At 40.0% G+C, this 27,214-nt stretch overlaps 2 protein-coding genes across 4 annotated transcripts in view; one reads left to right on the top strand and one right to left on the bottom strand.

The window, feature by feature from the left end:
* The window catches only part of LOC105922003 (calponin-3), a 76,898-nt gene extending 52,038 nt beyond the window's left edge, over positions 1 to 24,860 (bottom strand). For 2 of the 3 annotated variants that reach the window (XM_036125478.1, XM_021313764.2), the window contains exons 1-2: positions 24,672 to 24,859; positions 5,638 to 5,789 (exon numbers count right to left, since the gene is read on the bottom strand). In XM_036125478.1, the coding sequence (XP_035981371.1) occupies positions 5,638 to 5,789; positions 24,672 to 24,816 (297 nt within the window). In that variant the 5' untranslated portion in view covers positions 24,817 to 24,859. Of the gene's footprint in view, positions 1 to 5,637; positions 5,790 to 24,671 lie in introns of all 3 variants that reach the window. The other variant, XM_021313765.2, reaches the window with a different exon arrangement.
* On the top strand, positions 12,785 to 14,758 carry LOC118556894. The gene is made up of 2 exons (XM_036125481.1): positions 12,785 to 13,925; positions 14,018 to 14,758. Exons 1-2 carry the CDS (start codon positions 12,895 to 12,897, stop codon positions 14,019 to 14,021), a joined length of 1,035 nt encoding a protein of 344 aa, XP_035981374.1. The 5' UTR covers positions 12,785 to 12,894; the 3' UTR covers positions 14,022 to 14,758.
* Positions 24,861 to 27,214: the final 2,354 nt, after the last annotated feature.

Here is a 27,214-nt window from a genome sequence, read left to right on the forward strand (position 1 = left end):
TAAAAATCAAGTTATGTTTTTTTCTGATAAACTTTGAGCAATTTTATTAAACTTTTCAAAAATTTAACATCCCATCCATCCATGGATTTTCTATACCGCTTTTCCATACAGGTGTGACGTCAAGCCCTATCTGATGGGGAAACAGGGTAATGGAGGGGGGGGGGGGGGGGGGGGATGGCAGGTGCCTCTTCCTAGGCGGGGACACAGATTACATCCTGGACAGGTCGCCAGTCACAGGGCTAAAATATAACCGTTTTATTAGACTTCAAAAAAGTTAAATAATGCCTTTTTTATAAACTCATTAGTTGTGATAATTAATTGCTGTGCAATAATAGGAAAAACAGACTGATTATTGTAATGTGCGATCTGTGTTAAATTAAAATATATGACGTCATCATAGTGTTGGTTATATGTCCTGCATTGTCCATGGTTGTGGTTGGCCTTGTATGATCATATTGGTTTATATTGAATCTGACAGGGAGCCAGTGGAGTTAATGTACAGGAGTGAAGTAGATGATGCAATGATGAAGCTGCTGTCTTTATAGAACAGGGAGGACAGGGAGGGAAGGGAGCTGAAATTGTAAAGTCAAGAAGTGAGTGGACTGTGAACCAGTTTGGCAAAAGTGTGAAGGAAGAACTTGATGCTGCCGAGATGAAAGTTAACCAGGTGATGATGTGGAAAGTGAAGGAGAGGATGGGAGGCTGTTTAGGATGACGCCAAGGCTCTGAAGCTGAAAGGTGGGAGAGATACAGGAATGGTCAATGGATATTGTAGACCTACCAGATTTGGTTAATGTTGACATTGCACAATAAGCAAGTGAGGTAACTGATGTGGCATGATGTCCACGGCCCGGGAATATATGGGCTGACTTGAAAAATGTTTCAGTCAAACTGATTATTTTTTGCTTTAACCCATGGTATATATGTATACATATGCACTTTTACTGTTGCTGTTTAGAGTTCAACAGTCTGATGGCAATGGGGAAAAAGCTGTTTCAGAACCTGGTGGACCTGCAGCGGATGCTGCGGAACCTTTTCCCACTGGGCAGCAGGGAGAACAGTCCATTGTGGGGGTGTGAGGGGTCTCTGATGATGTTATGGGCTCGGGACATGCAGCGCTGGGATGAAATGTCCTTAATGCAGGGGAAAGGGAGCTGCGATGATCCCTTCTGCTGTCCTCACCACTCTCCTCACCTTCCTCCTGGCAGAGGCGCTGCAGCCTCCACACAACACAGAGGGACAGCTGGTCACAATGCTCTCTATGGTGCTTCTGTAAAAGGTCGTGAGAATGGGCGGAGACGGGTGGCCTCTCCTAATCCTCCGCAGGAAGTACAAGCGCTTCTGTGCCCTCTTCACCAGTGACGTGGTGTTCACAGACTAGGGGAGGTTGTCTGTGATGTGCACCCTGAGGAATTTGGTGCGGTTGACCACCTCAACAGCTGAGCTGTTGATGAGCAGTGGAGCGTGGCAAGGCCGGTTCTTCCTGAAGTCAACGATGATCTCCTTCGTCTTCTCCACGTTAAGGATCAGGTTGTTGTCTCTGCACAGGTGTTTGCTTATGTCTTTCTGATAGTTTTCTACAGGCAGCTTTATTACACGTGTAGAATACAATCCTGAAATTATGGCTTTTAGTTTTAGTGTGCCACCTCAAGGGTTTTAGTGCCCCATCTGGCCACCCCTATGTTCATGAAACATGTTATTTCAAGGCACTTTACAAAGTCAAGTTCAATCAGATTATACAGATTGGTAAAAAAAAAAAGCCTATATAAGGGAATTAGTTGACTGCATCAAAGTCTTGACAAGCAGCATTCACTCCTGAAGAAGCGGAGAGCCACAGGGACAGTAGTCTGCATTGTCCATGGCTTTGCAGAAATCCCTTATACTGAGCAAGCATGAAGCGACAGTGGAAATAAAAACTCCCCATTAACGGGAAAGGAAAACCTCCAGCAGAACCAGGCTCAGTATGAACAATCATCAGCCTCAACTGGCTGGGGAATTAGACAAGACAGAGCAGAGACACAACGAGAGAGACAAACATGCACAGAAGCACACATTGATCCAGAAATCTGTTCTACAGTCATGGCCAAAAGTATTGAGAATGACACAAATATGATATTTCACATGATCTGCTGCCCTCTGGTTTTCATGTGTGTATGTCAGATGTTGTCATCACATATGTACAGAAATACAATTGCAATCATATTATGAGTAACAAAAGATTTTAATGACAGAATGAGTTAATGCAGCAAGTCAATATTTGCAGTGTTGACCCCTCTTCTTCAGGACCTCTGCAATTCTCCCTGGCATGCTCTCAATCAACTTCTGGACCAAATCCTGACTGATAGCAGTCCATTCTTGCACAATCAATGCTTGCATTTTGTCAGAATTCCTAGGTTTTCGTTTTTCCACCCGTCTCTTGATGATTGACCACAAGTTTTCAGTGGGATTAAGATCAGGGGAGTTTCCAGGCCATGGACACAAAATCTCTATGTTTTGTTCCCTGAGCCAGTTAGATATCACCTTTGCTTTATTGCAAGGTGCTCCATCATGCTGGAAAAGGCATTGTTCATCACCAAACTGCTCTTGGACGGTTGGGAGAAGTTGCTCTCGGAGGACATTCTGGTACCGTTCTTCATTCATGCTGTGTTTTTAGGTAAGACTGTGAGAGAGCCCACTCCCTTTGCTGAGAAGCAACCCCACACATGAATGATTTCAGGATGCTTTACAGTTTGCATGAGACAAGACATGTGGTAGCGCTCACCTCATCTCCGAACAAGCTGTTTTCCAGATGTCCCAAACAATGGGAAAGGGGATTCATCAGAGAAAATTACTTTAGCCCAGTCCTCAGCAGTCCACTCCCTGTACCTTTTGCAGAATATCAGTCTGTCCCTGATGTTTTTCCTGGAGAGAAGTGGCTTCTTTGTTGCCCTCCTTGAGACCAGGCCTTGCTCCAAGAGTCTCCGCCTCACAGTGCGTGCAGATGCACTCACACCTGCCTGCTGCCATTCCTGAGCAAGCTCTGCACTGCTGGTAGCCCGATCCCGCAGCTGAAACACTTTTAAGAGACAGTCCTGGCGCTTGCTGGTCTTTCTTGGTAGTCTTGGTAGTGTTTTGGGGGATAAAGTTAATTTTCTAGGCAAATATTGACTGTGCAATTAATTGCTGTTACGCTGATCACTCTTGATAAAATTCTGGAGTATATGCAAATTGCCGTTATAAAAACTGAAGCAGTAGACTTTGTAAATATTAACATTTGAATCATTCTCAATACTTTTGGCCATGACTGTACATTAGATGGTAATAGCGGGTGATCTGTCTTCTCTGGATGATGTCACAGCTAACAGAATGCCAGACCAGATGTACCTACTATGAAGAAAAAAAGTGAGAGGACAAAAAGTTAAAAGCAGAAATAATGACAAGCAACGCCAAACTGGGGCAACAGTAGGACAACTCAGCAGTGAGAAAAATAGACCCTGATGTCCTCCAGTAGCCTAATCCTATAGAAGCATAACTATAGAGGTAGCTCAGGGTAACATAAGCCACTCTAATTTTTAAGCTTTGTGAAAAGGGAAAGCTTTAAGACTAGTCTTAAAAGTAGACAGGGTGTCTGCCTGACAGACCAAAACTGGGAGTTGGTTCCAAAGCCTGATAGCTAAAGGATCTGCCTCCCATTCTAGGCTGTTGTCTCTGCACCAGCCCACCAGTTGCTCCACCTCCTCTCTGTAGTCCTGGTCTTTGTCGTGTCTGATCAGGCCCACCACTGTCGTGTCATCTGTAAACTTCACAATGTGATTGGTGGTGAACCTGGGACCGCAGTCGTGTGTCATCAAAGTGAACAGCAGGGGGCTCAGGATGCAGCCCTGAGGGGAGCCCTTGCTGAGGGTGATGACATCAGAGGTGTTCTGTCCGACCCGGACCGACAGAGGTCAGGAGGTGAGGGAGTCTAGCAGCCAGTTGCAAAGGGGTGTGCTGAAGCCCAGATGTTCCAGTTTTTTCACCAGATGCTGTAGGATGATGGTGTTGAACGCTGAACTGAAGTCCATGAACATGCTCAAGGGGGTGGGTGGGCTTGGAACCCGTTAATAACTGCTTGCAGTTCTAGTTGTATTTATTATTCTCCAGGTTTTTTCACACTTTTGGAAATAGGCCCCGCCCACTTGTTTCAATCATTACCATATTTAATTCCTGAGTTCAGGGCTGCGACTGGAAGGGGATGAAGAAGGTTTTGTAAAAATCCGATCAGCCATTCTTGTGTAGTAGATTTCTTGACATCACAGCGCCCCCTAGTGATCGACGATCCTCAAACACGGGTCACATGTGCAAAATCTTATTTGGAGTATGGGTTATGAAGGACATGTTAAAATATGTTATGGTTTTAGAATATTCAGCATTTACATTTAAAGCTAGCTAGCTAACAATCCTTTATTTTAGCATTACTTTTCAAAAAAGTCAAAATTAAAAAATCCGCCCCCAACATTTTTTTAATTTGTCCGTTACACGGTTATATATGGAGTTTTGCACGGATCGCACAAAAAATGTAGGAGGAGTTTAACAAGAAAGGTTTAACCTTTGTAGCCATGCAGCGCGAAAAGTAGCTGGGAAACGAAAGGTGTGCCAATTACCTTTATGATGCAGAATCATCCAATAAACAAAGTGATATCAAGTTTTTGAGTGTGGGACCAGTAGTTTGGTGGTTATAGGCCGAAACGCATTGTCCTTTGTTATAGCGCCCCCTAGTTGTTGATGGGTCTGAATTTCTGGGTTTGAGTTGCGGTGCTCATTCTGTACTTGGATACCTGATTCAATAGGTTTGTTACAAGTCCGCATGGGCCGCACAACGCGTTTTAGTTCCGTAATAATAATAATGAATAAATAATTTAAAAACACACGAAAAACAATAGTGTTCCCTGCTCACAGAGCAGACGAACGGCATAGCCGTTCGCCTGCGCTGCGGGCTTGGAACCTTAATAATAATAAATAATTTAAAAACAGACAAAAACAATAGGGTTCTCTGCACTGCAGTGCAGATGAATGGCTATGCATTGCATAGCCCGTTCTTTCTGCACCGCAGGCTTGGAACCCTAACAACAGACAAGTAGAGTTAAAGCTTGCTCACCAATAATTACGTTCATACTCCTGTAATTGAAAACCAATGAAAATGTGAAATCAGTGTCTGGAACAGTGGGCTATTGGTTCTTGAGTCCCTCTGTGAGGTACGGTAACAGTATTTTCACTTCCCTGGATGTTTTCTGTGCCATATTTGGCTCCTCTAACCGCTCTCTGGCTCAATTCTTGTATTTGGAACAGTGGTTCCTGATAAGCGTGGAAATTAGTGTCACTTTCATGCTTCAATTTATGATTAACTAATATGGTTTGAAAACATTGGGCCACTTTCTGAACCACATTAGTGAATGATATTCACAACTGCTTTGCCAACGACAACTGTTTTGGAGAATTTGCCTGGTGCTATGGACATTGTTTGGCTGCGTGGTTGTAAACGGATGTTTGGGACTAGATGGGTCACTGCAACTGTCCGGTTGTGTTTGCTTGTATTAGTTTTTGATAAAAAATAAATTAAAAAAACATCAAAGACCTGGTGTACATTAATGATTTCTCTCATGGTGCAAATGCACATACCTGTAAGTTAGAGTGTGACTGTGGTTCAGAGCTTTCAAAGGCGACAATTTTGTCCTCACTCATCTTGTCAGTGTCAGCAATTACGTAGTGCCGAGGTGTATAAGCTGCAGACAGGCTCTCCATCAGTCGCATGATCTCCGTAGTGTGACCACCTACAGAAACACAGAGCAAACAAACAGGAAGAGAAGCTGCATCAGTCAGGGAGGCCTGCTGTGTCCATCCCACTGCAGCCAAGAGCTCTTCTACCAGCATGGAGAGGGATGGAAATCAAACAAACAGGAGAGTATGTATAGCAGGTTCAACCTTGAGTTCAACTTTTACGAGATAAAATAAGCTCATCGTCACCGCAGTAAGCCAAACAGTGATTTCAAGATTAGCTTCATGACACTGCTTTTTTCAAACTATTTTTTTTAACTTATATTTCTTACTTTCCCTAAAGGCCTTAGAGGGATACCTGACAGTCTTTTTTTTTCACGTGTCTTTATGTTGTGGCTACTCAAAGCAACTCTTTTACATGTGTGTCACTAAGAACAGGACGATGTTTAGACTTTGCTAGTTTAAGAGTAGAAAAAAACTGATTCACAAGCATACGTTGATGCAAACATTGACATCACCTTAATGCAGCCCGTTTTACATGGGATATTTGTCTGTGGGCACATTCTTCCAAAACTCTGTTGTTCCTTCTCTTGAAACACATTTCAGTCTGTCATCCTCATAGAGTTCAATCATCTCCAACTGGGAGCCGGCCTCATCTGTTACCAAAGGGACCTTTAAACAGTCTGAGTCTGTATTAAATGGGTTGATGAAGAATGTTATCTGAAACCGCTCCTCAAAACCTTTCTGCAGATTATCAGTTAGTGTTGCATAGCATGCAGTTCTCGCCTCCGATGCTCCAGTTGCTTCTAACAAGGACGGGAAATGTGTCACGTCTCCCTTTTCAAAATGGTTAGAGAAGAGCTTGAGTTTGTTGATAAAGGTGAAAACACTTTGCAGCGGGTCAGGCAGCATTTTAAATGTACCTTGGCGATCTTAAGTTTAGCTTGTTCAGACGATTCAGTATGTTGACCAGAAACCTCAAATCTGAAATCCACTGAGGGTCATAAAGCTCAGCATAGTCCTTCTCTTTCTCCTCAAGGAACAATGTTAGTGGTTTTAAAGGTTCTGGAAGAGCAGTGGACACACAGATCACTGGGAAAGTCTTCATCAAGACCGGCAACTAACTTCTGGAACTGTCTGTGGTTCAGAGCATGAGTGCGAATAAAAATCACAATTTACAGCACAAGTTTCATGATGTGTGCCATATTTAGCTTCTTAGCTACAAGATGTTCCTGATGGATGATGCAGTGGAATGTCCAAATATCCGGAAATCAGTCATCAGCTTTACCTCCCAACATAGCTGGTGCACCATATGTAGCTAATGCAGTTAATTTTGATAACATCTCAGCTCAGCCATGGTTAACAGAATTCCAGCTGCACATTATGCATGTTACGGTGGTATTGCCAGTGCTACCTTCAAGGAGTGTGGGAGATTTCTGTAACGTCACAGAATTTTTTAAAACAGCAATTAAAAAAAAACAAAAAGAAGAGCCTCACGGGAGCCATTAAAGAGCCTCATGTGGCTCAAGAGCTGCGGGTTCGCAAGACCGTTCTTCGTACGTTGCTTAAAACATCCGAGATCAAATGAGACATCCAAGATGATTTCATCCGACTAATCATGATCCGACTAATCATGATCCGGCTAATTGGGTTCTTCGAACACACCTGTTGTTTATGATTAGTATGACTGGATTGAGTTATCTGAGACAACTGCGCGTTCATGCGTCGCTTTAAAAGGGGAAATGTATCGATAGTAGAAACAATGATCATCAACGCTGCTGTTGGCTGTTCAGCATGGCCAAAGAACGTGCACAGTTTTTCTCCTAAGCAGAACATGAGCTTTTAATGGAAGGTTATGCTGAATTTGAGTCATTAATTAAATCAAAGTTTGCTAAAGCCAGGACAGGGCTGGCAAAAAGTAGTAGACAAATTAATGCGTAAGGACTAGATGTTTCTTTCACTTTCTACAGTATGTATTTGTGCATTTTAATAATTTCATATTTACTTTGTTGTTTTATGTCAGAGCCTCCATGGGACCCACTAGAACATGGGGACAAGCAAAAGTGAAGTACAAGAATATTCTACAAAATGGTAGCCTTTAATCATTATACTGTATTTTAAAAAGCCACTTGTTATGGCAACAGATTCAATATCGGCGTCATTCCTTAGACACTGGAAGTAAAGTATGCGTGCAAACTGGGAATTAAAAAAAGAAAATCTTTATTTATAAAAAATGAAGAAATAATGCAAATACAAAAATGATGATACATCCGTTGTACAATTATCCGTTTTTCCTTCTCCAAGTCATACACAGCTTACACAGTCAAAAGAATGTGTTGCTCCGTGTCTAGATAATCCGTTAATACAATATATGGCTCGATAGGAAGCAAGCCTTTCAAAATAAAGTTAAACTTCACAATAAAATGGCCTGAACAAATCTTCTTACTGAATATGATAAAAATAAAAAGCAAACCATCATACAAATAACTTAAATATTTTCTATTTATGGCTCTAACACAACTTTTTCCCCCTTTAAAAGCCACTGTTAAATGATGCGTTTGTCTGTTTATAACAGCCACCAAAAAAAATCTCTCACACTGTTGCTGCGCTAAAGGATCTTCTCGATTGCGCAATACGTGATTAATTTGAAAAGCTCTGCAAATTATTCTTGCACCTTCCGCAACAGGTTGCTGTCGTAAAAATGGACATGGCTACGGCAGACTTCCCTATCTCCTCCGCTTATACAGCTGCAATCTAATCCTGTTTACATGAAATAAGCCTGCTCTCGAGCAGGCTTAAGCTTGCGCACATGTTGCTATGACAACAAGTCCAGGATGTCTTTCGAAGAACCAAACGATCCAAGATCATGCCAAATCCAGTCAAATCCAGCTGAGTTAGTGACGTACGAAGAATGGGGCCCTGGTCTATAGGATAACTGCTATAAACTCTAAAGGATGTTTGTGGAGGTTTTTACCTTTCCTGTTATTTTGCTGGTTTGATGAGATAGATCAATAGATACTGCTTTACAGAGGTGTGAAAACTGTTGGCTCCCTTCCAGATTTCTTTTTTGCATGTTTGTCACACTTCAGTGTTTCAGAACATCACACAAATTCAAAAATTAGTCAAAGACGACACAAGTAAACACAAATGCAGTTTTTAAATCAGTGTTTTTATTATTAAGGGAGAAAACATTGAAACCTACATGGCCCTGAGTGAAAAAGTGATTGCTCCCTAAACATAACTGCTTGGGTCACCATCAGAAGCAATAGCAGCTGCCAAGCCTTTGTGATAACTTGCAGTGAGTCTTTTCCAGCACTGTGGAGGAATGTTGGCCCACTCATCTTTGGAGAATTGTTGTATTTCAGCCACATTAGAGGGTTTTCAAGCATTACATTTTTAGAGTCATGCAACAGCATCTCAATTATGGTTGTCATGATACTAAAATGTCAAACTCCATATTGATACCCAGGAAAATATTCAATACTCAATACCATTTTCAATACCATGGGGATTAAAAAAAAAAAACACAAAAAAACTAAATGCCTAAAAAAATAAGTATTATAAATATTAGTGTATCCACCGGTCTTTTGTGCTGCTTGACTTTGTTGCCACCACTTTAAAGCCCTGTCTGCATACAGGCTTGTCACAATCTTTGGGTTTCCGTTCCCAGTTTGACTCACACGCAAAATATTTAGTATCGATACTTTGCCAAGTTAGTCATGTATCTGGACACAGCGTTTTAGTATTGAATTGAAATTGAATACTTTTCAGAGTATCAATATTTTTGACAACCCTAATCTCAACAGGATACAGATCAGTTCTTTGACTGGGCCACTCCGAAGTCTTCATTTTATTTTCTTCAGCCATTCAGAGGTGGACTTGCTGCACACCACCCTCATGTTTTACTGTTGCTATGATGTTCATTTTCTGTAAGGGAGTGTTATTTTTACGCCAGATGTAACAGGACACAGGCTCCGAAAAGTTCAGCTTTTTTTTTTTCTTCAGTGCTCAGAATATCTTCCCAAAAGTCAGGGATCAAGAGACCAGCCTTAATGTTCTTTTTGCTCAGTAGTGATTTTGGTCTTGGACATCACCGATGCAGGTCATTTTTGCCCAGAGTCTTTCTGATGGGGGAAGCATGACCTCTGACCTTAACTGATGCAGTGAGCATCAGTTAACAGTTCTTTGGACGATGTTCTGGGGATTTTGTGGCCTCTTGAATGAGTCATCGCGCTTCTGGGGGTCATTTTGGTTGGCCGGTGACTCCTGAGAAGGTGCGCCATGGTTCCGCGTTTTTACCATATGTGGATCACGGCTCTCACTGTGGTTTGCTGGAGTCCCAAAGCTCTAGATACAGCTTAGTAACCCTTTCAAGACTGATGATCTTACTGACTTTCTATTTCATTTGTTCCTGAATTTCTTTGGATCTCAGCATGATGTCTAGCTTTTAAGGATCTTTTGGAGTACTTCACGTTGTCAGGCAAGTCCAATTTTAGTGATTTCTTGATTGACAACAGGTGTGGCAGTAATCAGGCCTGGGTGTGGCTAGAGAAGGGGAACTCAGGTGTGATAAACAACAGTTAATACTGAAGACCATCATTTAAAAACTGCATTCTGAGTTTGTGTTGTTTTGACAATTTAAATTTGTTTGATGTTCTGAAACACAAACATGCACAAAAATAAGAAAGAAAGGGGGCTAACACTTTTGACAGCACTGTATGTTTCACTGTGTGATTAAATGCAAACCCTGCAATTTGATAACAGCAGCAGTTCAGTTTCCCTGCCATCTTTGTTTTTAGGACGTTCTGGCTGTCTGCAGTCACACAATCAAGACCCCGTTTATGTTTAAACGCTGGTTAAAAACTGATTTGGAATAAATGCCCCAAAAGTCAGCTTCTCTTTACTTCGCAGAGTGGTGATCAATCACTGATGCGGTATAAACACTTGATCTCTGGACCACGACGTCTAGATGAGTGCTGGGCGCATCGGGCCTGTAGATCTCATTCATTCAACTCTATCATCTTAGAAGATAAATAGCCGTATATGTGTACTGCACTGGATTAGGATCTGGTCAAGAAACTTGAAGACAAACTCTGTAAACAACATCAGATCATATATGTCCTTATTGCAACTAAACAACACGTTGCTTCTGGATCGGTCTTTATTCCTGTCGCTGGACACACAACCTGATCCAGTAAAGTGCATGCTGGGAACCAGTTGATAATGTTGGAGCTATTTATTCTTGATTTCTTTATTCATTTGAATTTTGTTAGTTAATTCTTAAATGTATATTTTTTGTATTATTTACAGTATTTATTTGCAGGTTAATAATTGTTGATTTTGTTAAATTTTTTGTTTTATTATTTTTATTATTCATTCTTTGAGTTAGACAGGAAGTCATGTGGGTTAGTCCACTTTTCTATAAGTATAGGGGCCTGGTAAAGGACCAGGAAGGCATTTGGGTTTGGGGCCTATGGTTTTTACCAGAGCAAGAGAGCAGAGTGTGATTGACAGAGTGAGAACAAAGGAAAGTTTGAAGTCTGTAATTGAGGCTGAAAGGAAACACAAACAAACCTTCCTAAACAATCAACACATTTGGACATCACAGCTTCTTTTGCCTGCGTATGGAATCTGGTGCCTCTTAGTGGCTGGAGGAACTTTTATTGAAAGTTTGGTGTGACAAACAATCGCCATTACATCAAGTAAAAACCCCCCATGGATCAAGTTAGAAACCAGCTCGTGGACCAAAAGGAATAATCCCTCATCAATGGACATGTTGGATTTATGGATCTCAAGGATAACCATCAAACAAAAGGTTTTGGATTATCTTTGTTGAAATCAAGCGACTTGTTGCGTCAGGCCTGGATTGACACCTCACTCCTTCATCACACTGGTACGTGGAAATATTGTTTAAGCCGTAAAGGAAAACGGTGAAACTACTGGAGTTTAAAGACATTATTTCACTGCAAAGACTGATGAGATGAGTTTCATGTGACAAGTTGACGCTTAATTGGATTAAGACATGTGCCGACGCCCATCATGGAAATGTTTGTTCACACGAATCAACCTCTTTAAACAAAGAGACACGTTTGTGCTTTATCCTGTGGATTCCTTGAGGATTATGCTGCTGTTGAATGTTTGAAATAATTAAAAGGATCGCTAAAAATGTCTGATGTAAAGAGCAAAGAAGATGACACTCAGATGTCGCAAGAGAAAAGAAACATCAAATTCACACAAAAGGGTTTGGAGTTTTATATAAAAACATGTCAAGAAAGCCGAAGTTTAAAGTGTAAGCAAGCTTCAAAATTTATGGAGAAAATCTCTGCATCAATGACGTCACGAGAAAATGTTAAAAAAGTGTCTTCTGACTTTGTCAAATTTATTAAATGCTATCAAGATGCAACCGATTTACATAAATCCTTTTTAAGCTTGCCATTACCAGAAGAAGAAGTGAAAAGACAAGCTGTGTATTTTCAGACCAAGTTGACGGCATTCTCTGATTTTATGGACAATGTAAAGGTTTGGTTGCAGGAAGCAGGATATCCATATACTGAACAGAAAAATAATGTTGATGATGATCAGGTTGTTGCTGATCAGGATGAAATAAACCCGGAAGACAGTGTCTCTAATGTTTCAAGTGTAAAGCCACGTTCAAAAACATCTTCACAGCAGTCTCGGACTTCATCTACCTCCTCTGCACGCATTAAAGCCGCGGCTGAAAAGGCAGCGCTCATGGAGAGTTTTGCCGCGTTGGACAAAAGACATCTGATCGAAACTGAAGAGGAAGAACTGCGAAAAGAAAAGGAAAAACTGAGAAGAGAAAAAGAAAAATTAGATTTGGAAACAGAGTTGGCAGCAACTAATGCAAAACTTAATGTTTTAAACATGAATTCAGTTGCTGGTTCTAAACAATCCGATGGCATGAACTCTTATTTTGACAGAGCCCAAGTAAAGGACACGCCCCTGTTAAATCCTCGTGCTAATGAGTTTGTTCCGAATGAAAGAGCAAATCCTTCATCTGACTCTCCTGTCGTTGGACCTAAACAGAGGCAGAAACAATTTCAAAATGACCAGACGAGAGTAAAAGTTGATTTTTCAACTCGAGCAACACAGCAAACGCAATTTCAATTTCCTTCTTTGACCGAGGACTGTCAGAAGGACATGGTGAACATCATGCAAAGACAAAATGACATCACTGCCTTAATTGTAAAACAAAACTTATCGTCTGTTCTCCCATCCAGAAACATCCCTGTGTTTGATGGGGACCCCCTGCAGTACAGATCATTTATGAATGCTTTTGAGAACGGAGTGGAAGCTAAAACTGACAACTCGAGTGACTGTTTGCACTTCTTAGAGCAGTTCACTAGGGGGCAGCCTAAAGATCTGGTGCATAGCTGTCAGCACTTACCTCCTGATCAAGGTTATTCTAAAGCCAAATATCTTCTTGAAGAACATTTTGGAAACGAAAATAAAATTGCTTCTGCATATATGGAGAAGATTATGAGTTGGACACCAATAAAAGGTGATGATGTGAAAAGTCTTCAATCATTCTCTCTTTTCCTTCAAGGTTGTTCGAATTTAACACAACAAATTGTTCACATGAAAGAGTTGGATTTACCTTTAAATATGAGAACGATCGTCATGAAACTCCCATACAAACTGAGGGAAAAATGGAGAGTTACGGCATTTGAGCTGCAGGAAAAAAATGGCCACAGATCGTTGTTCACTGATCTGGTTGCTTTCATAGTAAAAGAAGTAAAAGCAGCCTCAGATCCAGTGTTTGGCAACATCCAAGACCCACCAACTGTGAGCAACTCTAAAGCTTCAAGTTCCAGCAAGCAAAGGAAAAAAGGAAGCAGTTTTGCCACTAATGTCAGCACAATTCCAGAAGCCAGAACTCAGTCGACTGAAAACAAGACCAAGTCTACTGTTCTTCACAGCTGCTTGTTTTGTTTACAAAGAAATCATCTATTGGAAAACCGTATGCAGTTTAAAGCAAAAATGCATCGGGACAAGTTGACCTTCATTAAACAAAAGGGGATTTGTTTCGGTTGTCTGAAAGTTGGTCACACAAGCAAAGACTGCAGGAGTCGTTTGGATTGCAACGTGTGTCACCAAAAGCATCCAGGGGTTCTTCACATCGAGCAAAAGGAGCCAGGAGCCTCTTCAGAACAAATCCAACAGACAACAAGGTCTCATGTCAACTTCTCAACTGCAACCACTCAGACATGTGGGCATATTGGGGCCGGTCATAATGGTGATGCTGTTTTTTCTATTGTTGCAGTTAAAGTTAAAAGTCAAAAGAGCAACAAAGTTGTACAAACGTATGCATTTCTTGATCCAGGAAGTTCAGGTACGTTTTGTACAGAAACTCTGGCAAAAAGTCTGAACTTAAAGGGAAAAAGGACAAATATTCTGCTGAGAACAATGAATCAAAATAAGATTGTTAACGTACAAGTTTTGTCTGGTTTGGAAATCTCTGAATTGAAAACAAATGACTTCATAGCATTGCCAGATGTTTTGACTCAAAGGACTATGCCAGTTTCTACACTGAATATTCCCCAGCAAAAGGACATTGATCAGTGGCCTCATCTTAAACCTGTAAAGCTTCATAACATCAATGCAGATGTGGAGCTACTGATAGGAACTGATGCTTCAAATGTTTTAGAGCCCTGGGAGGTGATAAACAGTGTGGATGGTGGGCCTTATGCTGTAAAAACTAAAGTTGGCTGGGTCATAAATGGTCCTCTGCGCAGTGGAAACAGCAGAAATAAAAATATCTGCACTGCTGCAACAGCCAACAGGATCTCTGTGGAGCATCTTAAAGAAATGCTGGTCAATCAGTACAATCATGACTTTAATGAAAGATCATCAGAGGAGAAAACTGAAATGTCTAGAGAGGATTTGCATTTTATGAAGATTGTTAATAACTCAACAAAACTTGATGGAAGTCGTTATCATATTGACTTACCTTTCAGGAGTGAAAGTCCCAGCTTGCCAAATAACATCTGTGTTGCAGAGCAGCGCCTCCAGAGCCTCAGGAGGAGATTTAAAAAGGATGCTCAGTACAAGGAGGAATATACTGCATGTGTGAACAACATGCTGCAACAAGGATATGCTGAGGCTGTACCAGCAGATGAGCTACAGAAAGAAGAAGATGCAGTGCACATGGTGAAGAGGCTGACAGAGCTCTGCTCTAAAGGAGGATTCATGCTTTCAAAGTGGGTAAGCAACAGCCGCACAGTGCTCATGTCAATCCCAGAGGAAAGGAGAGCAAAAGAAATTAAAAGTCTGGATTTGTACAAAGATCAACTTCCAGTTGAGAGAGTACTGGGTTTACAGTGGAGCATTGAAACTGATGAGTTCAAGTTCAGAACATCTGTGCAGGACCGCCCACACACCAGAAGGGGCATTTTGTCTGCAGTTAGCTCGCTGTATGATCCTTTGGGAATCCTGGCTCCCTTCAGTATGCCAGCTAAACTGTTACTGCAAGATCTTTGTCGACAGAATTTGAAGTGGGATGAAGTTATTCCCCATTCTCTTTCTAGGAAGTGGCTTGATTGGCTGGAGGATCTCCAGCTGATATCCAGCTTTAAAGTAGACCGTTGCATCAAACCAAGCTGTATTAGAAAACCAGACAAAGCACAACTTCATCATTTCTCTGACGCAAGTCAAGATGGCTATGGAACAGTGTCATATTTAAAACTGGAAAACAATAACATTTCACATGTTGCTTTTATTCTAGGAAAAGCAAGAGTTGCTCCTATGAAGCAAACAACAATCCCCAGGTTGGAACTGACAGCTGCTGTTCTTGCTGTCCGAGTGAATAAACTGTTGCAAAAGGAGCTGCAAATACAGTTGGAAAAACCTGTTTTCTGGACTGATAGTACAACGGTACTAAAATACATCTCCAGTGAAACCAGAAGATTTCACACCTTTGTTACAAACAGAATCTCTGTCATCCGAGAAGCAACAGACGTGAATCAGTGGAGATATGTTTCCTCCAAGGAGAATCCTGCAGATGATGCATCCAGAGGTATGAGAGCTGAGGAGTTCCTCAAATGCAGGAGGTGGATACATGGGCCTGAATTTCTCCACAGATCAGAAGAGGAATGGCCTAAACTGGATATGGATCACCATGCAATTTCTGCAGATGATCCAGAGGTCAAAAGGGACCTAACACTGAAGAACATCTTGATGTTGTTGCAACAGAAAAGGAAAGAGTTTGCTGCTGCAGATCTGAATAACAATAATCCAGGAAATCAAAAGAAAGAATTGGAAAAGCAGATGGAAAGGTTCAAGACCACTCTGAAGAAAGAAAATCTGACTCCTGAAGACTTGGCCAAGGCAGAACTATCTATTGTTCGGTTTGCACAACAGCAGAAATTTACAACTGAAATTGCTTTAATCAACAGTGGTCTTAAAGCAGTATCCATGAGAAGTTCTCTATACAAACTTGACCCAGTATTGGATGCTGGGGTCCTCAGAGTGGGTGGCAGGTTGAGTAAAACAGCCATGCCTGTTGAAGCAAAGCATCCTGTAATTTTGACAAAGGATATGTATGTATCTATCCTGATTTTACGCCATATTCATCAACAGTTGGGACATGCAGGAAGAGCTCATATGCAGTCACGATTAAGACAAAAACACTGGATAATAAATGCTAATTCAGCTGCCAGAAAAATCATCTCTCATTGTGTTGTTTGCAAACGTAACAGAGGAAAGTTTGTTGAACAAGAGATGGCAGATCTGCCAGAAGAAAGAGTTCTGCCAGCCACCGCTCCTTTCACAAATGTTGGAGTGGATTACTTTGGTCCTGTAAGTGTTAAAAGAGGACAAAGTCTCCTGAAAAGACTCTACAGCTCCAAGAGGATCATGGATGATGGCCAAAGTTTTTAGTGTAAACCAGGACGGACAGGGCTTGGTGGTTTCCGTGCAGTTGCAAACCAAGACCAGTGTGTTGGAAAGACCTGTGACCAAACTTCTGTTGCTACTGGAAGCATCACCCTGAGGAATTGAGGACATGTTTGAAGGAATAGCTCCTTTTCCTTTTAAAGTAATTGTGACAGTATTCACAATTAGGGGCCGGGGTGTTGGAGCTATTTATTCTTGATTTCTTTATTCATTTGAATTTTGTTAGTTAATTCTTAAATGTATATTTTTTTGTATTTACAGTATTTATTTGCAGGTTAATAATTGTTGATTTTGTTTAATTTTTTGTTTTATTATTTTTCTTATTCATTCTTTGAGTTAGACAGGAAGTCATGTGGGTTAGTCCACTTTTCTATAAGTATAGGGGCCTGGTAAAGGACCAGGAAGGCATTTGGGTTTGGGGCCTATGGTTTTTACCAGAGCAAGAGAGCAGAGTGTGATTGACGGAGTGAGAACAAAGGAAAGTTTGAAGTCTGTAATTGTGGCTGAAAGGAAACACAAATAAACCTTCCTGAACAATCAACAAATTTGGACATCACAGCTTCTTTTGCCTGCGTATGAAATCTGGACCCCAGTGCCTCTTAGTGGCTGAAGGAACTTTTATTGAAAGTTTGGTGTGACAAACAATCGCCACTACAGATAATAAAGGCCGTTTCTCAATATGCGTTCTTGAGCGGTCTCATGTGCTCGTGACACATCATAAGCCTCAGCCCGAGCACTGTTCCAATTGCCGAGAACGGCAAACCAAGAACGCGCCGCCCTCTTTATCAAGCATGCATCGGAGCAGACTGCAGGTCACTCCGTTCCGGAGTGACCTGCAGCCAAGGCTGATGTTAGTCCGTCTTTAGTACACTTCTGTCGGCCAAGTAGTGTGCGTAGTACCGCTGGTTATGATTTATTTGTTTTGTGTTTATCTGACTGACGTGTGTTGCTTTAACTCAAAACTTGCTGGAATAAATTGTAAATGTCTCCCAAATACAACAGCAGCATATAAAATAAATAAATAAATAAAATCTACAAATGTTTTTCCTATCTGAGTTTCTTCTGAGTCAGGACACGGATAATTGAGAGGAGAAACAGGGAAAGAAAACAATAGTAACAATAGTATATGAAAATAACAGACATTTATTTTATACAAATGTTTTATCTTTGGAACAGAATGAAGGTGTAATATATTCAACAAATTATTAACAGTTACTAACATGGTTTAAAACATAGAAATAACTTCTATTAACATCTCATACAAATAGACAACGCCTACAAACATACAGTTAAAAAATTGTTGGAATGGAAATTAATTTACTGATTATTTAATGTACTTTCACAGGTGGTGAAAAAAAATTAAATGAAGCAGCATGTGAACATGACTCCAACTTATCTACGTTAGGTCAGGTGTAGTCATGTTCACTTAAACATGCAGCCAGCTGGAGCCGCTCCCTGTCTTCAGCTGCTGGATGGTCATCCTCCTCTGGGTCAACCTCCTCATCCTCCACGTCTAGCTGGTCACCTGCCTCTATACAAATATTGTGGAGGATGCAGCAGGCGGCGATTACTTTTGGGGCAAACGTCGGGCGGACCTCCAGCACCTTTAAAAAGATGGAACGCCACCGTGTCTTCAGACCACCAAAGGCACGCTCAATGATGTTAATCAGCCTTGGCATGGTGTCTGTTGTAGCGTGCCTCCACTAGACCTGTACCAAATATAAAATTAACTTGTAATTTAGGTAATATGCTGATCTGTCTTAATCTTCTATCCAATTAATATAATCTATGTATCAATTGTGTGTCATTGCTGGCTCTATTTAAGGACAAGAAGGTAAGAGATCTTACTGGCAAGCTGTTTCCCTATAGGATGCATCACAGGCCAGCCAGTAGAGGGTCAGCAGCACCTCTATCTTCCGTGGCCATCCATGGGCCTGGATGGATGGGCAGCAGCTGAAGGAGGAGGACGATGGTGGCCCTGTTTAGCCTGAAGGCTGGTTTCAGGTCTCCTTCATTAAAAAATATTGGGAGGATTGGCACAGAGGTGTTTATCCTCACATAGTTTGTTTCTGTTTCTTCCTGTAAATAAAAAATGCCAAATGTTACCAGAATTGTTTTTTCAATTCTCACCTTTTCACAGCATAAAACTATACCTGCTTAACATGCAGATTATTATAGTTATCAAGAAAGAATAGGTTAAATGTATAGTAAATGTAACAAATGGCTTCCCTTCTCTGGTATTTTTACCTTTTCATTGAAAAAAATGGGCTGAACTAACTGCCCATAATTTATAGATTAATCACTGTAAAGGTGGGCAGACATAAAAATATGTTTTTTTTCCTTTCTTAATGATCAATGCTGTGAAGGTCAGTAGGTGCAATAAAAGTAGCTTCACCCTACTGTCATACTGTTACTAATGTTAAAAAAATAGTCACAATTTCAACCTGATCACGTTTTTAATACCATCCTGAATGTTTTTTTAAAAAGATAAAAGTAGGAAATAGGCTGTCAATCTTAAAATGCCTACCAGTTGGCAATAGATGGGTGAGCAAAGCCTGCCTTCTGTGCCTCCTTTGCTGCATCAATCTTCTCCTTGCTCGGATTTGCCTCCTCAACTGCATCACCTCCTCTTCAGCCTGCTGGTAAAGCTGACCAACGACCGAAGCAACAGCAATATTGCTCGTATCGTTCATTTTGCTTCTACAAAGTGCTGTTTTTTTAAAAAAAAGAAGATTCAATTGCCTCTACAACAATTACAACTCCCAACAAAGAAATTCCCGCTATTGCTGGTTTTATACCCACAGTTCTGTATTTTTTTTTTTAGACTTTTTAGAAATGAATAAAAAAAAAAAAACGTTTTCAATAAGATATGATGGTGTAGTGTATAAATAGTTTTGAATGTTAAAGAAATGCTCAAGAACTGTGGGTGTGATGACATCATGAGTACACTTCTGTTCCAATACACAGAGATACGTGCTGGAAAAAACGGTCCAAGATGGCGCTGTGAACTGTCACAAACTTTGAGAGCAGCCTTCAGATTGAACTTTTACTTGCACAGGTAGTCTTTAAACGACATAACTTCACTCTTTCCTAAGCTCTACTGAACTTTTAATTGTTTACGTCAGCCCCAGAAACTGCTTTTTCGAAAAAATGTCAAGTTCTAGTGGAAAGAGAAAAAGCTCGGGGAAGGCCGCAGGGCCGGAAGCTACTGGCGGCGGCAAAGATTCTAACGTTCCCATCGAGACTTGTCATGATTATGCCGCCCGTTCTGACATCCCCAAAATCTCTCTGATGGAAGAAGAAGACTTCCCTCCGCTGGCCCTTACTCCAGAGAAACCACCTGTTAAAAAAGGTAAAAGTGATGCAGATAGCGGAGACATTGTTGCTACTTTGTCGAAGCTAATAAACGGCAGGTCAGACGAGCTGAAATCCCTGATTCAAGAGAACGCAGTGCAGATAACTACTCTGAGGGGAAATGTGGAAATTCTCTGCAACCAAATGAGTGAGATGAAGGGGAAAGTTTCACAGCTTGAACATGCTCTGGATGAAGAAAAGAAACATGTTAATATGTTGGAGTCACGCATCACAGAAATGGAGCGATACTCTCGGCGGTGGAACCTGAAGCTACACGGCGTGTCAGAGCGCGGGGAAGAGAAGGATTTACGGAGAGAGGTGATTCGAATCTGCCAAGCGCTGCTTCCTGAGAATGCTGAGAAACTTCCAGATGTTATTGACTCCGTGCATCGTGTGGGAATAAAAAAGCCTAACAGCACCAGGAGCATCATACTGCAATTCTCCTCCCGCATGCACAGAGCAGCAGTATGGGCGGCAGCCAAGAATTCTTCTTACCTTAAGGAGAACAATCTTCGCTTCACTGAGGATCTTTGCAAAGCCGACAGAGAAGCCAGGATGAAGCTGTGACCCCTTGTAAGTGAGGCTCGGAGAGCTGGGAAGGTTGCCTACTTTGTGGGCGGTCGTGCCTTCATTGATAAAAAGGAAATCCTCCCTCCAGTTTAGAGCGAAATAATGAAAAACCCTAGAACTGTTCGCTGCTGGCCTCTTGTTTGAACGTTGTTTTTTTGGAAGGCTACCAATATACTTTAATTTTCATTCTGATGCTGTTCTCGCATCATTTACTACAGTTTTCATCGTCAAAGCTCTTTAGCTGACTCTTTTCATTGTATGTCTTTGTCTGTTGTTTCACTTAATGCCAGGGGTTTAAGGAATAATTTGAAACGTAAAGCTCTTTTTTTGTTCAGTAAGCAATGTAAAACGGATTTCTGTTTTTTTTAAGAAACTCACACTGTATCTAATGACATGCAGTTTTGGAGGTCCCAATGGGGCAATGAAGCTTTTTTCTCACATGCTTCACAACATTCTGCTGGGGTTTGCACATTTAAAAACCGATTTACAGGTTCTGTTTTACACTCAGAGAGTGACAGCAAAGGTCATTATATTTGCCAAGTTCTTAATGTTTACGACCTTAATTTTATAACTATTAATGTTTATGGCTACAACACAGTACATGAAAATAAAGACTTGATAAATGAGGTAGAAAACAAAATTCTCTTTTGGCTGGCCAAATTTCCTAATGCTTACCTGATTTGTGGAGGGGATTTTAATATCACTTTGGATGATTCAATGGATAGATGGCCAGCTGGAACTCGTGCTAGTTCCAATGCAGATTTAAAAATATTTATGCAAAAATTTGACTTAATAGATATATGGAGAGAAAAAAATCCCTCTGCTCGAAACTTTACTTGGTGTAATAAATCAAGATCTAGACAATCTAGAATAGACTTGTGGTTAATTTCGAGTAATCTTAAAGACAACACAGATGTTGATATTCTCTCCACCCCTTTGACCGATCATAAGGCAATTCAAATTAACGTTTCATCCCTTCTTCTCGCCGTCCACATACTTCATATTGGAAACTCAATAGTTCTATTTTATCTCATAAAGCTGTTCAATTTATGGTCAAGAGGTTGATATTGAAATTTTGGAATGAAAGTAAGGTCGACAAAATGTATGGGAAAAAATGGGAACTTTTGAAATTCGAATTAGGAAAGTTTTTTAGGAAATATTGCAGCGATCTTTCAAAGCAAAAGCGATCCGATGAAGCAAAAGTTATTTCAAAGATAGCAGCTTTGTCTTCTGTTTCACCTGATAAATTGTCTTCTGCAGAAAAAGTGGAATTATCGGAAAACCAAAACAAGTTAGACAAATTATATCAAGCTAAGGCTGACGGTGCTTATATTAGATCTAGAAGGCAGTGGATAGAGGAAGGGGAGCAAAACTCAGCATATTTCTTTAGATTGGAAAAATCGCAAATTGCTACTAATACAATTCACCGACTTCTTATAGATAATGCTGTATGTAATGACACAACCAACATTGCTAAGTTCTGCTCTAACTTCTATAAAGATTTATACAGCTTTAAATATTGTGAGAGTAATGCTAATAAGTTTATAAATTCCTTGATAGACATAAAGCAAGTCACTCCTGATGACAGAGAATTTTGCGATCGTCCTATTACATTAAAAGAAATACTTGATTCAATTAAGTGCCTGAAGAATAATAAATCACCTGGAACAGATGTTTTGCTGTCTGAGTTTTATAAATCATTCGCTGAAGATCTTGCTCCATTCTTATTGGTGGTTTATAATGAAAGTATTATTAAGGGAACCCTCCCTCCCACCTTAACTCTAGGACTCATTACTCTTATTCCCAAACCAAAGAAGGATCTGTTACTTATTGACAACTGGCGGCCAATTAGTCTACTAAACAACGATTACAAAATCCTGGCCACAATTTTTGCTAAGCGATTAAAGTTAGTTCTGGATGATATTATTGAAGAAACACAATCAGGTTTTTTAAGAAACAGACACATCTCAAATAATATTAGGCTTCTGCTTGACATATTAGATTACCCCGATTTGATAAACGATGAAAGCTTTATCCTTTTTCTGGACTTTTACAAAGCATTCGATTCAATTGAACACAACTTTATTTTTGAAACATTAAACTTATTCGGTTTTGGTAATTTTTTTCTGCAGTACTATTAAAACATTATATAATAATGGAAATAGTTCAATCAAATTGAAAAATGGAACATCCCCAAGATTCGACTTAAAACGTGGTATACGGCAAGGCTGTCCCATTTCCCCTTATTTATTTCTGTTATCAACTCAACTCTTGGCTAGTCACAGAATAAATAGTCAATTGGGTGGAATGTCAGTTCTGGACAAAAGAATTATCATCAGCCAATGGGCTGATGATACAACAATTTTCTTAAAAGACTCGTCAGAAATTTCTCTAGCACTTGAATTGATAAAATTATTTTCTGAGGCTTCTGGTCTTTACTTAAATGTGAATAAATGTGAATTAATAGCTGTTAAGAATTGTGAGCTGCCTCATCTCTGCAATATTCCAATTAAAGAAATCGTTAATTACTTAGGAATAACGTTAACCAAAAAACAGAACTCTAGATGTGACCTCAACTTTAGCCCAATTTTAGAAAGTACAAAGAAAAGATTTAACTCATGGCTCCAAAGAGACTTATCCCTTCGGGGTAGAATATTACTTTCTAAAGCTGAAGGAATATCCAGATTAACCTATGCTGCTGTTTCTTTAGCTGTGGACCAAAAGATGTGCAAAGAAATTGATAGGACACTTTGCAACTTTATTTGGAAAAACAAAACTCATTACATTAAAAAATCTGTTTTAATGAATAGTTATGATGCAGGAGGTCTTAACTTTCTTGACTTTACAACAATACACTCAAAGTGAACTGGATTAAAAATTGCCTTAAAAATCCTACCTCAATCTGGAATTTTATTCCTCACTACTTGTTCTCTAAGATTGGTGGTCTTAAGTTTGTATTGTTGTGTAATTATAACATTGATCGCATTTCTGTCGCTCTCTCTAATTTTCATAAACAAGCCCTTTTGGCCTGGTCACTGATTTTCAAACATAATTTCTCTCCTAATAGGTACTTTCTTTGGAATAACAAAGATATATGTTACAAGAAAATATCTCTGTTTTTTGAAACTGGTTTAGGAATGGTATTACACTGGTGAGTCAACTTTTCAATGAAAAAGGCAACCTCTTTAATTATCAAGAATTTTTGTGTCATTTTAAGATTCCTATAAACCCAAAACAGTTTGCTATTGTCTTTGATGCTGTTCCACCAGGTGTTATAATGTTATTTAAAGGTCAGACTTCTCTGTTCTCCAAAGGCCCAAGACCTCCAATTGAACTAACTGACACTTATGTAGGTAAATTGTGTTTTCAACCCAAATCTCCTAAAAATAACAAACATATTCGTACTTTATTCCAAGTCTTATTGGGAATCACAAAATATAAAAAGGAACTTTCTGACCATTTCTTCTTATGTAATCTTTTGCTACTGTTGGCCAAATTTTATATTCACAAATGTAAAATTATTATGACTAAACCCTCATGTATTTCTTTTTTAAAGGAAGCAACAACTTATTTTTCTACATTGTTCTCCTCCAGTAACAAAAAGGCTGTTAAAACTTTATCTTTATGCTCTAAATTTTAAGTATTTATGTAATCCCTTTACATGCTTATTGCTTATTTATTGCTACTTTTACTTTATTCAGTTAGTTTTTATTTATTTCTTTATTTTATTTATTTATTTATTTTTAAACAAACCCCTGGCAATTGTTCCTAGAAAATTGTACTTATTTCTGTATTGTAACGCATTTTCTAATAAAGCTTATTAAAAAAAAAAAAGAAAAAAAAAAAAAAAAGAAAACAGAGATACGTGCTGCGTGCTCGCGTTCTCTTCAAGTCCGATCTTCCTGTGTTCTTGCCAAGACAGGAAGATTTCCGATCTTCTTGTGTTCTTGCCAAGACAGGAAGATTTCCTATCTTCTTTTGTTCTTGCCAAGACAGGACTTGACGAGAACGCGAGTACGGACTTGCGGACTCGTGAGAAACGGCCAACATTTGGATCACGGTGCAGTGGTACTGTCAATAGCCTCCATGCTGGATCTTACCGGATCCTGCTACGACCAGAACTGCAACATGGCCTCTTGCTCCAGGCAGCTGATTGGATCCCGACTTTACAACAAAATATAACCGCAGAAAAAATAATAAAGCTGTCAGAGACAAGGCAAACACAACTCCCAGCAGCAACATCATGGCAGCGACGGAAGCAGCAGTACACGACCAAAACAGACGATGCTTCTTCTTCGGAATAAATAACTGGTATCCTTTTCATTGCATTACCGCCTCCTTGTGGTGCACTGTAGTCATTGTATGTCAGGTATCTTCCTGCAGTCTTTTATTGATTCATGCTGAAAAGTAAAGATTAATTGCGCCTCCGGCTTATTCTTTACAGATTCATAAATGTCCCTCTTTCATTTCCATACTTCAGTTCTTCCACTGTCTCTGAGACTGCTGTCCACTGACATCCTCCATCCAGTTGGACCCCTTTTTCCTTCCTTGAAAACTACACTATTAGTACTTTTATGGGCAGTTTTAACTTCACAGCACATTTTATTATTGTTCTTTCTGCTCTCTCATCTCCAAAAACGCCTGTCTACTGCTGTCCACATGATCACTATCTCAATCATTGATTTGAAGCCAAAGGGCTGCCATATTATCAATAATTATGCAATATTTTCTGTTTTGCTTTCTGATAAGTTCATTCGATTTTGCTTTAGAACTTAACTTCAAATTATCTTGTTATTCACATGAATCAATCCAATGTGTAACTCTATGTGTTTTTGCTGCTGTCATGCCCAAATTTCCACATTCAGAATCAGAATCAGATTATTAATCCCAGAGGGAAATTACTTTTGTTACACACTCCAGATATACACACACACACACATATATATATATACATATATATATATATATATATACACATATAAATATATAGATATAGAGAGAGAGAGAGAGATAGACAGACAGAGAGAGAGAGAGATAGAGAGAGAGAGAGAGAGAGATAGAGAGAGAGAGAGAGAGAGAGAGAGAGAGACAGAGAGATAGACAGAGACAGATAGAGAGAGAGAGAACAGAGAGAGAGATACAGAGACAGAGAGATAGAGAGAGACACAGAGAGAGACATACAGAGAGAGAGAGAGACACAGAGAGAGACAGAGAGAGAGAGATAGATAGAGACATATAGATATACAGATAGAGAGATAGAGACAGACAGATATATATAGACATATAGAGATACATATATATAGACATATAGACATACATAGACATAGATATACAGACACTAGACATAGATATATATATATATAGATAGATATATATATATATATATATATACATATATATATATATATATATATATACATATATATATATATATATATATATATATATATATATATATATATATATATATATATATATATATATATATATATATCCATCCATTTTCCGAACCGCTTTATCCCTCATGAGGTCGCGGGGGGTGCTGGTGCCTATCTCCAGCGTTCACTGGGCGAGAGGCGGGGTACACCCTGGACAGGTCGCCAGTCTGTCGCAGGGCAACACAGAGACAAACAGGACAAACAACCATTCACGCACACACTCACACCTAAGGACAATTTGGAGAAGCCAATTAACCTAACAGTCATGTTTTTGGTCTGTGGGAGGAAGCCGGAGTACCCGGAGAGAACCCACGCATGCACAGGGAGAACATGCAAACTCCATGCAGAAAGACCCAGGGATGTACTCGAACCCAGGACCTTCTTGCTGCAAGGCACTGTGCAGCCCCTATATATATATATATATATATATATATATATATATATATATATATATATATATATATATATACAGCGTGCGATTTGCAAAAAAAAAAAAAAAAACAGAGGGGGGGATCATTTCAAGTGTTTTATAAACGAACATAAATGAACATAATATAGTGGGTCTAGAATTAATGTTTTACTAAAACAGACACCCCCATTTTTGAAAAGATTATTTTATTTTATGATGATTAGAACAACTTTCTAACATTAACTGACACATGTCGATGACCACCTAGTCAGTAGAGGGCGTTACTGTGAGTGAATGAACAAACGAGGAAACTTCTGTAGTCTCTGCCCGCGCATGCGCAATCAATAATAAACCGCTGCCAGCAGAGCCAGGCACAACGTATTAACGTGTCCGTTCCTCATCATTCACAGATCCACAGCGCATCCTGCCTGTGTATCGTTTGTGCCGGCCCAGATTTCCCCTAGGTCTGAGGCCGGTAACAATTGGGGGCTCGTCCGGGATCACCAGCGCCACCTATTTGGGAGAGTGGGAACTGCTACAGAGAAGACCTGTGTCCAAAGCTTCAGGAAGGCTGCAGTGCTGTGCGTCATCCAGAGAGTAGAGGCTACAGAGGTTAAAGATGGCTACCACAACCCCTCGAAGGATGCTGGTTTTCAAAATCCGAAAGAGACTGCTTGCATTGAGTAGCAGTCAACTACAGGTCATCGCCAGTGCAATTGATGACGGATCGGGGCCGGACGCTGAGGGCCTTATGGCACTGAGTGAACCAGAACTGTTTGATTTGATTGACGATTTC

The sequence above is a fragment of the Fundulus heteroclitus genome, chromosome 21 (genome assembly GCF_011125445.2).
Source record: "Fundulus heteroclitus isolate FHET01 chromosome 21, MU-UCD_Fhet_4.1, whole genome shotgun sequence".
Lineage (NCBI taxonomy): Eukaryota > Metazoa > Chordata > Actinopteri > Cyprinodontiformes > Fundulidae > Fundulus > Fundulus heteroclitus.